The sequence below is a fragment of the Amphiura filiformis genome, chromosome 1 (assembly GCF_039555335.1).
Source record: "Amphiura filiformis chromosome 1, Afil_fr2py, whole genome shotgun sequence".
Classification (NCBI taxonomy): domain Eukaryota; kingdom Metazoa; phylum Echinodermata; class Ophiuroidea; order Amphilepidida; family Amphiuridae; genus Amphiura; species Amphiura filiformis.
This window is the reverse complement of record NC_092628.1, coordinates 80,828,782-80,841,482: the sequence shown is the minus strand read 5'-3', so window position 1 is coordinate 80,841,482 and position 12,701 is coordinate 80,828,782. Positions and strand designations below refer to the sequence as shown.

Here is a 12,701-nt window from a genome sequence, read left to right as displayed (position 1 = left end):
CCTGCGCTTTATTTAAAATGTGTTTGCAGGGTATATTAGTTTAATGAAGTACATTACAATCATGTAAAAAAAATTCCAGAAAAAAGCTAACATTTTTCCTGAAAAAAGCAGACCTTCAGTGATTTTTTTCTTCAAAATATGCCTAATTTATAATTTATTTTTTTTACAGAAAAGTGGACTTTTTTGTTATTGGCGGCATGGGGGTATGTTGCACCTCCTCCTGGCTATAGATTTGGAGGAACCATTGGTTCATATGGGTTTAAAGTAGGGCAAACATAAAACATTTATTAATTTAACAGCAGCTCCCATCTCCCAAGCTGGAGCATCATCTTTAAATGATACATAGTACTTCATATCGCAAACATGAATTTGTTTATGTTGTTACTAATAAGCACATGCAGGTATTCCGTCTATTTCAGTCACGCACGACAGCAGCTGCTGAAAAGTGATCCCCAAGTGTGCACATCATTTCATAAGCGTTTCTTTACTTCCTTGATTTTATACAAAACTTGCAAGCATTAATTTGCATTAATTGACACAATTTGTGTTGTATTTTGCATGGTATGGTGCAGTACAACTAGAAGGTAGACATCTTTCTGAAATATACGGGGTTCCCAAATTGGTAACAGTTTTTTGATAATACATTGTATATGATTACACATGCACTAAAAGAGTGCCTGATGGATCAAGGTCTGGAAGGAGGAAGGGGGAATTGGAGGATGGATGGCAATATATGGAAAGGACAATACACTACAGTATGTTTATTTCTGAATAGTAGCCCTATAGTGCACCAAATGACTGATCCTGATTCATTGATTTCAGATTTTCTGACAAAATGTGTAAGCAACTCCTTCATTCCAGATTTGCTAGGAATTTAAAGCTTCAAACTGATGATGGACTTCCCAAATCTGCACCCCCACCCCTAAAAAATCCTAAGTACGGGCCTGATGTGGATACATTGGGAAGCAGAGTGTAAGCAGCCATTCAAGGAAAGATCAATACAATTGTTGCCGATTCCATATTAGAGAATGTTTTAGACTGCAATCTATGGCCAACCTCCAGCATGTCATAAACCATCACTACCAATGTGAAAACTGACAGCCTCCAATTCACATGCCCAGCCTCGCTAATAGATAAATTTGAAAATAGTTTTGAATAACAAATACGCTGAACAAGTCCCATTATCCTGGCTGTTGTGTCTGATTACATTTGCGGCACAATTACGGTTGCACTCCACTCGATAAACCTCCCATTGAAAGATGTGTAACGTAACGTGATGATATTTTCTATTTTCTTGAAACTGAGCAAACTTTACTTCTTCTTCCAAAAGGAAATGACAGAACCAACCTAGGAGAGACCCACTTCTGTACACAAAAAATTGTTGCAGAGAAAGAAAGCCATTTAGCATAATTTTGTTATTTAATTTGATGAAATTTAATTCCAAACAGTCTGCTCTTTTTGTTCTTAGCATAATCAAATCAACACTGGAGCAAAGTGGCAAAAACTTGAAAAGTAACAGCAAGGCATTTCCTAGTTGGCAATTTAGGGCCATTGTTCTCCTCCTCTTTCCCTCAAATTTCCACAAAATGAAGTGTACAGGGGTCCTACATGTTCAGTTCAATTGAGGTCCTGATTTTAACCCCTCAGACTCTGACCTCTCGCCCTATGCATCCACCCCCTCATAATGAAACTTTTAGTGTCATACCACCAGAATACCATTGTTTTTAAAAGTTGCACACTAGCTCACATCATTGCAGCAAACATGGAGAGGGATATGGTGTTGTGTGCCCTTATAATACGTCCGTCCATTACGAATAAGAAAATGTTACTGTATCACAATTCACAAACAAGACTATAGGGTGGGATAATTTGCACGAGACCACACAGAATTGTGTTATTGCTTTACATTGTATGAATGTGGTAAAGCACACTGCGATGATTTAATTTGTATCAGTCAAAGAAAATTATACACTGTTGCACATCTGCTGAAACAGGACACTCCACAAACAGACATCACATGAAATAAGTATTGTTTGTGTACATTGGTCTGCTGAAGTCGGAAAATTTCCTACCTATAGATGCAAAGTTTCTGCCATATACTAGGGCTGCTAGGAAATTAAGAATACATGTTTTGGAAACCAAAAATGCACTTGATTTAAAAAAAAACCCACGAAGACCTACGGAAGGCTTCTGGAGTCGCATAGATCGATATCACAAGATAGATCATGTGACTCCAGTACCGCTAACGTCTACCAGCAGTCACAACAGCTGAAGAAGTGAACTCGGATGAGTCACAAAAATTTCTGAGTGAGTTTTCATTTTGCTTGTGTGAATTAGTTTAAAAGTTTCAAATAATCATGAAAATCTGTATTTCCCGCCAAAAACACAAAATTAACAAACAAATTTTTGCAGTAATTCGCTGTATGTCAAATTGGACCAAAGTCAACTTTAGGCTCTGTGTAAATGGGGTCCTAGTTGACAGACCAAGTGGAGAAAGGAGTATTGTATCAGTTTCGTCACACTAGTAAGATAAATTTGCGAAAATTACTCAATTGAAAATGAAGGTCTGTGCTTCTATGCTTTCAACACCCCCTTGCCATGATTGTACATGCATGTATGCCATTGCCCAAATCAATGACCAATATATACTATTTCATACCCAATTATGAATTTATAGCAGAATGCTGCATAAATATGTTAATTTATATCGTCTCTGATTTTACTAGTGTTTTAAATTTAAACACGTTCTTGCGTTATCAGGTAAAATCCTTACACATAATTAATGCAATTATCTTATTTCTAAGCATGATGATATTCAATGTATGAATTCACTGAATTGATATAAAGTCGAGTTAATATCACCCAGGCCTCTAAATAATTGAAATTCAACTTGTGATGTAAAACTGTTCGCTACAATGAAGTTGAGGTGCAATGTCCTTCTGAGATGGAATATACATTGTATGATAAAGAGCCTAAGAGGCAACAAATTCACATTCACCCAGTACCATGCATAAAGTGCCATACATGTACAGCTAGCTAAATTCAAGTTCTGGCATCACAATCAGGAAATTAAAAAATTTTCTATTATTAAAAATTTGAAAGCAATTTTGTCTCTGTCATTTTGACAAGTGTGTGGGTTTTACTCTTGAATATGACTATAACATTCTTCCAGACACACCATCGAGAGTTTACTTTAGTGTCAACTTTATACTGTGGATTTGAACAAATGAAGATATGGGTACATTTTGTATACACATTTTTCCAATTGTAACATCCAAGACTGGTGAAAATATGATGATATTCAAAGTTCATATAATTTACAACTCGAAATGCACTTTCACAGAAACAAAAAGTAAATAAATAAATAAAAGCAACCAAATGTTATTTTTTACTGGCCGCGACAGGATAAATATTGCTACTCTGAACTTTGTGTAATTTGGGCTCGCTGCTGGAGATAAGCAGCATGGTCCCATCACCTTATGGAGTAGCCAAACGCTTGTATACATGCCCGTTTACAAGCCCGTATGGATGTGTGTGTCCTGTCAAGACACCAGGTGGCACAACGGTAAATGACATTCCGAGCCATCCCCGTACAAACACTTCCAAAGTTGCGGTGTGTGGGTTTGTCTCTTTCTTATGAAAAACAAACTTTTAATTTCCTACTTTCGGGGGTTTCTGTAAAGCACACTTCTTAGCTGTTTCTAATCACTTTTTGGCACTTGAATCATCAAATTAGCTAACAAGTAGGTTAAAAGGGAAAGCTTATATTTCCTGTTCAAGTTTACAGCAAGTCGTTAAAATATCTAGGAAATGTATAACTTTTATGTTACTTGTTGTGCTTTAATGGTTATGCTTTAGAAATATAATGGAATCCCCCTTAATGTAGTCTACAGTGTATCTATACATTGTTGGATGAAGGTGCATTTGAATGCAGAGGTCCATGGAACTTGCAGCTTTTTAAAATGTATTAGATCTTTTTTCCCCTGAAAAGTCTTGTGACCCCAAGTTTTGCTTGTGACTAATCCTGGACTAATTCAATCACACAGCCTGTGCTGACACAAACAGGCACACCCCACACACCCAAAGTTGGACACAAAAACATTGGAAATTATATGGTCCTTCCAAAAGTTACAACTATATTATGTATGCCAATAGGCACTACAAGCTTTCAAAAACACATAGAATGCCAACCCTGTAGCACTGAATTAAAGGAACATTAATTCTAGCATTTGCAATTGATTAATTTTAAATATTTATTTCAAAAAAACAATACACACACAAGGTGTTGCTTTTAAATGTTTTTGTTAATTGTTTAAGCCAGGGTCACTAAAGAAATACACTTACATATGGATGAAATAATAACAACAACAGCTAAATAACTTACAAGTTTAAAATTTAACAAAAATGATCAAAGAAAAAAGATATTTTATCATGCTTAACTTGTTTAGAAGTTGTACATATTTGGCATTTTTTACCCCGATTTTACACTGCTTTCAGCTTTTTAATTTAAGTAATTTTCCTCTTTTTTTGTTTAGTCTGTTTTTTACCACACCCCTTAAAAAAAAGGGTTTCAGCCTACCAGCAAAAAAATCTCTGAACAAGAAAATTTTACCAATTTTACCCCCAAAGCACAGCTGAAAATAAAAGAAAACATCTAAATTTTGGTAACAAAAAAGAGAAACTCTCACATGACTGCACACATCAAAATTAAGCCCCCCCCCCAGTTTACAATGTAGAGCAATGTTTTTATTTGTTTGTTTTTCATCATTACATACAATATAATCTAGTTGGAACTTATTTTGGAATGGAACACTATACTTGGCATCCACGAACACATCTAGCAGACTTCAAACCCAGATATTTTTGACACATATTGTGCAAGCAATAGAACACAATATGCACGAATTGAACAGCAAGCCGCCAAATACCTTTGGGTGTTTTGTCGGCGCTTACACGACACCATTTTCTTTTCCGTCAGGAAGTGGCCACTGCTAGCCACTGGATGAATATTAATGTCAAAGAAAATGGGGAAATCTTGACCTTTTAGCTGATGGCAGCGGTACGTGATTGTATGGAAAAATATAAGATCCGATGTCCATGAGCAAAGATTTTATGTCCACGAGCACCCCTGTTTGCAATTTTATACAAGGCCGCTGATGAGAACTTGAATAGACTTGGAAATATAAAATAATAAGGTACACAAAGAACACTGAATGACTTGATATGACAAATCCTGAACTTACATTACAACAAATTAATCAATATTTGTTTGATAATTGTTTGTTAATAATTACTTTTTTTCTCTCTAAAGGGTTACTTATTACAAAATTTATTGGAAAGTGTGAAGTATTTTGTTCAATATTTGAGAATCTATGTTATTTTCACAATGTTGACGGTTTCCAACCCCTCCTCACACCAGGGAGTTCTTTCCCAAGAGGGGGAACTCACATACAAAGGTGGTATGGGTATGCGACAGTCAAGGGCCCCCTTTTTAGGCTCTCCTGCAGTTCCCTGAGATCCACAATTGGAGATCATGGTCAGTTCTTTAGCCTCAAACCCAGGCAATTGTAGCCCGAGTCAAATTTGGAAAAAAATTTGAATTTGTTAGCTCCACAGCCTATAATTTGGCCCAATTTTTGTTCACTAATCAACTCCTTCCCCCCCCCCAAAAAAAATTAAAATGTTGAAATTTCAGTTCAGCAAGGTCCTATCAGTTCTTAGTTTCCAAAAATTAGTGCTCTGCTGTGCCACACATCCCTACCAAATTTTCAGTTGAGGTCCCCCCTGTGTTTTCACCACTCCCTGCTTTATTATACAGAAACAGGAAGCTCGCATTATCTACCACAAAAACGCTACATGTATCACCAAATGTAATACAAAATTCATGTGCTGTTGATAATGTTGATCAACATACTCCACACAATTTAGTACAAACATTCCCATCCCATTCAAACAGCTTGTATGTAATTATATATCAACATCGGCTTTGTGTTTCCCCATCAAATCGCAGCAATTGAGGCTTATGTACACACCTCTACACAGTGGGTTCCTGCTTGATTATGTTGATCAAGTTGACTTAATCCTTTAGTCAAGGAACTATCCATGGGCTAAATCAACCAACATTGCATAATCAGGTAGATAAGGTGTCCGCTCTTTGTGAGTAATACTATAATGTAAACTATGGTATGTTTTCATTCCCAAAATAAAATATTCTGGATTTAGGATGGGTACATTCTGATTCTCTACAGACATACATGTATGGGGCATAGCTTGTGAATGCTTGATGAACAATAGAAATACATACGATTATCCTCAACTGCCTCCACTAATGATATGTTTTAATAGTTACATATTTAAACTGAGTTTCGATTACTCCTCTCCACCCAGATGTATAAATGGGTACCGGCAATCTTAAATGCTGGGAAGGTAACAGACTCGCTGTGGAGGAGGTGTAGCAACCCCCCGTAGCAACATTACATGGAGGAGTCTGGCCCAATCACCACTGAAAGAGAGATGGGTACTCTGATCACTGTGTATACAGGATCGTCTCCTTTACCTCCTTTGAGTCGACATTAGACATTGTAAAGTTATACTGAACGTTTTACTACAGAAAATATACAAATATGACGAAAAGAAATTTTACATGTAGTGTTTTCAATTCCTTTCCACAAGCATCCAAAAGTTTGTAGACCAATACTGGGACAGTGAATTGCAATATGCCTATATACATTATTTTAGGCGACAAGGCATAAGGGGGCCTAATGAAATGTTACCATAATTATTGCACAACCCTTTTTAATGTAACAAGGCGGTCTCAACTCAAATCACAAGTGTTGCCTTATTTCTTGATTTAACAGCAGTTAGTGATTCAGGGTACAAAATAAATTTTAGTGTTTTTTTTAAATTATTACGAAAACTTTGCAGTACAGTTTTTTCAACAAAACCATAAATCAAGCCTTTTCTGTTTCAGTATTGAAGGATATCAATTATATTCAGAATTAGGTCAAGTTAAAAAAAAAAATTAAAAATTAAAAAAAATGACCTTTATTCAATAGTCATCGATCTCATTTACAATGAACATGTATCTCCCTTTCTCCTAACCTAGATTAATAACAAATCAAAGCAAATAATAAGTTACGAAACACTATGCATCAAAAACTTCCAATTCCATTCATCCCAAACAAATCATCGGCAAATACTAAGCTAACGAACAAAAACTTGTTTCAGTATCAAGTTGAACAGTATGTTTTTACTTCATGGCAATCAATAACGTTGACTTTTCAGTCTGCCCAATTGACCGTACTAAAACCTACTCGGATTCAATGGGATAATATGTGGAAAGGTCACCTAAAGCTACCACCCAGCCAACAAAACGATACAGAAATCGCACCAATGACTCTACCATTTACAGGATAACAATGGGTGCTTCAACCGATGTGTACAGGCGTTTCAAGTTTCAACTATACATTGGTGGTGAACAACGAAGTAAAAATCACTATTCCAGTAATTAAAAGGGTAATTTTCATGTAGGGAATTTTTCACATGTTGATTTCAGACTTTATTCGTTTGCTACTACATTGATTTTAGTTTTCCAAAACCAAAACAGCCCAAAATACATACCATGATACCCACTTTTGTACCGTTTTGTTTACTGTTTACTCTTTATTGGTGTAAAGAGAATTACTTAATTTTCAAAAACCAAATCTGAGTTTAACAAAATAATATTCTAATCAGCGTCAAAATCTTTACTGAAGAATGAAACCATGACTTGTATTTTTCTGTTTTAAATCAAATCCACCATTTTGTCCGTTTGGCTATAGTATAAATCTGTGGAAACTTCACATCCCTGGAATATTGATTAAATTTGGAAGCAAATCTACTTTCTATTAAAATTAAACTGCATACTGCACAGAACAGAAGTTTAGTTCATAAATTTATGAAACAGACCCTTCAAAACAATATTGATAATCAAAAATTCCAACTCAAAAAACATGTTTCTTTTGTTTCTAATTTATGTAGCCTATTGACTAAAATAAGGTTTAACAGGGGTCAGGTACATTTAATGTAATATACCAAACAGATTTTCTAATAACCGGTGGCTGGTTTGCTAATCAGCTAGTAAAACATTGTTCTCATATCACTACGGACCACAATGGCCTCATCCCAATGGCATCGTTCAATAACCTCAATTAAACATTAAGTAGTGCAAAATTTGACCTCAAGTTGCAGAGTATGAGTTTTTGTACCCAAATTTTCAAAGGTCATTCAATGAATGTACAAATGTATTGGGGTTAAAGAAATGTGCCATGATAGATGAGCATGTCGTGAACTGTGGACTGTATTGCCATGAAATTGAAAATATTTGGTAAACTACTCATTGGCTTTATATTGTGTGGGCTGATATATCAATGCAATTGCTGGTGGATTAGCCCTCAGGCAATGGTTTGGTAATGAGCTTGACATAGAGGCCGATGGATCGGGTTGGATTCAGAATCAAACTTGCTATAACATGCAAGTTTAAGATTTTGTTGTTGTTGATGTTGCCATTGTCATCATGATCATTATCACAGGCTTCACAGCAATTAACTTTTGTCAAATTACGATGTTGGCCTCTGAATGGGCCTGCACCATCAATACATACAGTATAACTTCTAGCACCTGCAGGAATGAATAGACAAAAAACCACCAACTCTGTCAGTTCATCCTACTTCATTTTAAAATCACACAAGCATACACAAAAACACACCCCACACATGATGTATGCACATGCACCTGCAACGTCCATTGAAGACAGAATGTATTAAGCACTCTGAAATAGCCATAGTGGGCCGGAATGTGTGATGGCTGTGAGTGCTTGTGATCCAGGGCATCTCGATAAACTATTTAGCAACAATCAGTGATTTTCCGCTAACAAATCCACATCCTATACATACCATAATGAACCATCACAGCCAGGATCAACTCCCAGAGTTCTTGTACAGGTCACAAAGCTAGACAATTAACTATTAGTTCTGTGCGCAAGAGCACAAACAGGGACTACAGTGCACCCAGGTTCGAACTTGCAACACCACACACCAATGCACCAGTCTAAAGCCTTACCGATTGAGCTAACTTACTTGACTCCTATATGCCTATTGCCTACTATTAGCTACTTTGCACTTTTGTAGTACAATGTACCTACCTTATGACACACCCTGTAGCTGTGAAATTATTTAGGATAGAAACTGGAACCTGGACTTTGGCATTGGATCCAAACTGAGCAACAGGAGAATGTATCCAGACATAACTGTCTTCCTTATTGATGCTAAACCCATCATCCAACACACCCAGTTTAACCTCCCCAATAAAATGCTCTGGAGAGGCTGTAGCTGGTTCTTCATCCCTCGGAGGAATCGCATTGTGATTATCCGGTAAACATGGTGCATTCTCCGCTACTTGGAATACAGAATAATACGTTTTTATGGAATCCGTTTCTCCCATTGTTCTCCACCATTCTGCTGGTATGGGTAGTTTAGCAACACACGCTAACACTCCCCCTTGCATTCGACAAGCAGATGATAGTTCTTGCCCATCGTAACTTACAACTAGTTTTGCACAGGGCAAGGGTTCCTGTCCTGTAGTTCCATCAGCTGCTCCATTGCTATAATCCACTTTTTTCTCCCACCTAAACAACACTCTAACGGTGGGATCGTGAATTGGTAAAATAGTTGTTAAAAGCTCCGTTTTAACACTGAACTTATTTATTTCATTTAAATTAGAATCATTAATTGGCGGTGTGATATTCTCAGCTACAATAAAAGGCCCGTATGTAGCCTGTAATGTTGTTGGGTAACTACTTAAGATACCTATAGTTTGGTCTGTATGTAATCCTTTTGTAGAGTTTCTGAATTTGGCATCTTTGTGATGTCCATGATGTGCTAATAAGAATGCAGACTGATCTGTGGGAGTTGTAAATTGAGCTGGGAACCAGGGCATAGAATCAGGCGTCTGTCTTGGATGATGATCTCGACAAGAGGCAATACCTGCATGGAAAAATATAAAAAAGTGTGAAATAATTTTATGTAACAAATTCTCTTTATCAATCAGTCAATAATCGAAGTTAACAGTAGGTCATTATTGAGCCAAGATGAGCACAATATACACAGTGCTGTGAAACACAAATTACACATTTGTAATTGACCTTTGACATTCTTCAATCATATTACGATCTTCAGTGAAATGGAAGCAGAGTAAATCTTTAGCCATCAACCAGCGCATGAATTAGTTGTATCAAGCAACCAGAGCATGAATAAGCTTGCAGGTTACAACTGGTACATGTACAATGTACTTTCGCTTCAAAAATTTGTTCATTCTAGCCCCACCTATTCCACCCCACCCCCAAAAATTATGGAATATGATGTGCTTTTCTTTGATTTTTTTCAATATTGTGAGTAATTTTTGTTTGCATTTCCATATTATTGTGTGTTATTTTTGGCCTGACAGCTAGTCCATCCCTTTAGACAAAAGAGTAAAAGTAAAAATCCGACCAGCCGACCGAGTGATGTTTAATTAAGGGTCCGTTACAGAAACATTTTTACCAGGCATTTTTACACACTTATGTAATTTTGTATTTAGTGCTTAGTTTTGATCAAATTCACAGCTTTACTTCCAGGGCTTGAAATAAGGATTTCAGATCCAGGAGCAATTTTGGGTGTTTTTGTGTAAATATTGCCCCTCGTCTATACAAATACACACAGTTCTGTTTCAGAACCAGGGGCATTTTGCCTTTTAGCAGGAGTAAATTTGCCCTTGCTCCTGCTTATTTCAAGCCCTGTTTACTTCTATTTACCTAATGCTTCAAGTTCAACACACAGTGCTCTAGCTGGAGCCTGTTTTAAAATGCAAGTGTGGACAAGCTTGGTATCAAGACTGGGCCAGTTTACAGCTCCAAGCTTTTACCTTGTTCAGTTTTTATACTAAAAGCTTCAGTCAACTGTTTATGCTAATAAGTTTATCGAATTCTTTTTGCAAGATTGGAGCACATAAACATACCATATACATTAACATTAAACTAAAAGCAAAAGTCAGTCTGAATGTGTTTTCAAGCGCCAAGTGTTAAAATTGTCAACAGAGCATGTTATTTTTAATTGAATTCAATCCATGTATGTTTCTCAAAATGAATTGAACCGAGCTGAATTGACTTGAGGAGTAGCGACACATAGATTATGATGCCTACAGTTCATTATCGAATGTGCATAGTATGTATAGCATCGTAAGGAAGTTGCCACAATATAATGCAGTCACGCTAGCTATAGAGAAACCATGGGCATTGGGCAGACTACTATATATATAGTCGTGTTCACATTTTGAATTACACCCGGCGTAAGCTTACGCCAACATTGATCAAAATTCTACAAATATTTTCTCTACTCCTACAGCTTGTCCACAACCAAGCCTACTCCTAGCACTACACCGACCAGTTCCACCAAGCATTCACTTCTGGTTGGAGTAAACATCGGCTACCACTTCCAGTGTTTCTGTGACCTTTTTCAACCACATGATATGTAATTTCTTAGTTCCGACCAAAAAAAGGTCAAACTTACACCGGGTGCCAGGCATAGCAGCATTCACATTGCAACTTACACCTGGCGGAGATTTTGTCAGGAGTAAATCGTCGGACGTACGCCTGACAGAACTTACACTGACCATCGTTCACACTGCCACTACTCCTGGCAGCGCCTATCACGCACCGCTACTCTTAACAACTTGCACCGACCAAATTCCGCCAGGCCTAAATCCGACAATGTGAACACAGCTTATATAACATCCTTCTCATCCAACCATCTATCACCCTGAGATATAAACCCCCATGGGTAATGCAAGATAGATGCTCGGATGAATCTCCACGCACCAATAACTTGCTTCATCAATGATTTATAATTATTTAAAGAACACGTTTGACCAATGTTCATTTTCCAAAGGGCAATCTCGAGTTCTGCCGGTCTGGGACAAAATGTTGATTTTACTGGCTTAAAGGGATGTAGGTCCTACATGACTGGTGTCTTTACTAAGTGGCGGGACATTGTGATGCGAATGCCACCACCACTCAACCCCCAGTTGGAGTGAACGGCATAGGACTGCATCTGTACTAGACAATAACTCTTTAAATAGCAATTTACAATTACTTCCAAATAAATAATTTAGAAAAAAATATCTATACAACTGATTCATTTTAGGTTAATGACTTAACCAGGGGCTGGGCGGACCCCACATCCCCCCCATGCCAAAATGCCCAAAAAGTCCAATTTGCGAGCGTAGCAAAAAAAAAAAAAATTGGTGTTTCTTATGCTTTTTTGGTCAAAAAAGTCCACTTTTTCAAAATCTGCCTCTCCCTAGTCCAAAAAGGTCCAAATTATGAAAAAAAAAGTCCACTTTTTCAAAATCAGCCCCCCCCCCAATAAATCCTGGTTACAGGCCTGGCTACAGTATGTATCTAGATCAATTAAATAAGGTGAAACCTACGAAACCTTTATTGGGGAACCTTTCCTGGTGGAGGAAATCCTCCTCAAATCCATTACAGCTCAAACAGGTAGGGCCTACACAGATTGCATGTGCAAGTGAATTATTTTTCCAAATTTCGCAGAATCGGAGAGATTACTTCATACTGCCTTAATTTTAATGCAACCAAAGAGCAGGTCTTATTCTAATCTTCCCTGATACAA

At 37.1% G+C, this 12,701-nt stretch overlaps 1 protein-coding gene across 1 annotated transcript in view; it reads right to left on the bottom strand.

Annotated features, from left to right (window-relative positions):
* Positions 1 to 12,701, bottom strand: part of LOC140154403 (transmembrane protein 132D-like) — a 56,446-nt gene that overhangs the window by 39,580 nt on the left and 4,165 nt on the right. The window contains exon 2 of the mRNA XM_072176974.1: positions 9,182 to 10,022. Within this exon, the coding sequence (XP_072033075.1) occupies positions 9,182 to 10,022 (841 nt within the window). The remainder of the gene's footprint in view (positions 1 to 9,181; positions 10,023 to 12,701) is intronic.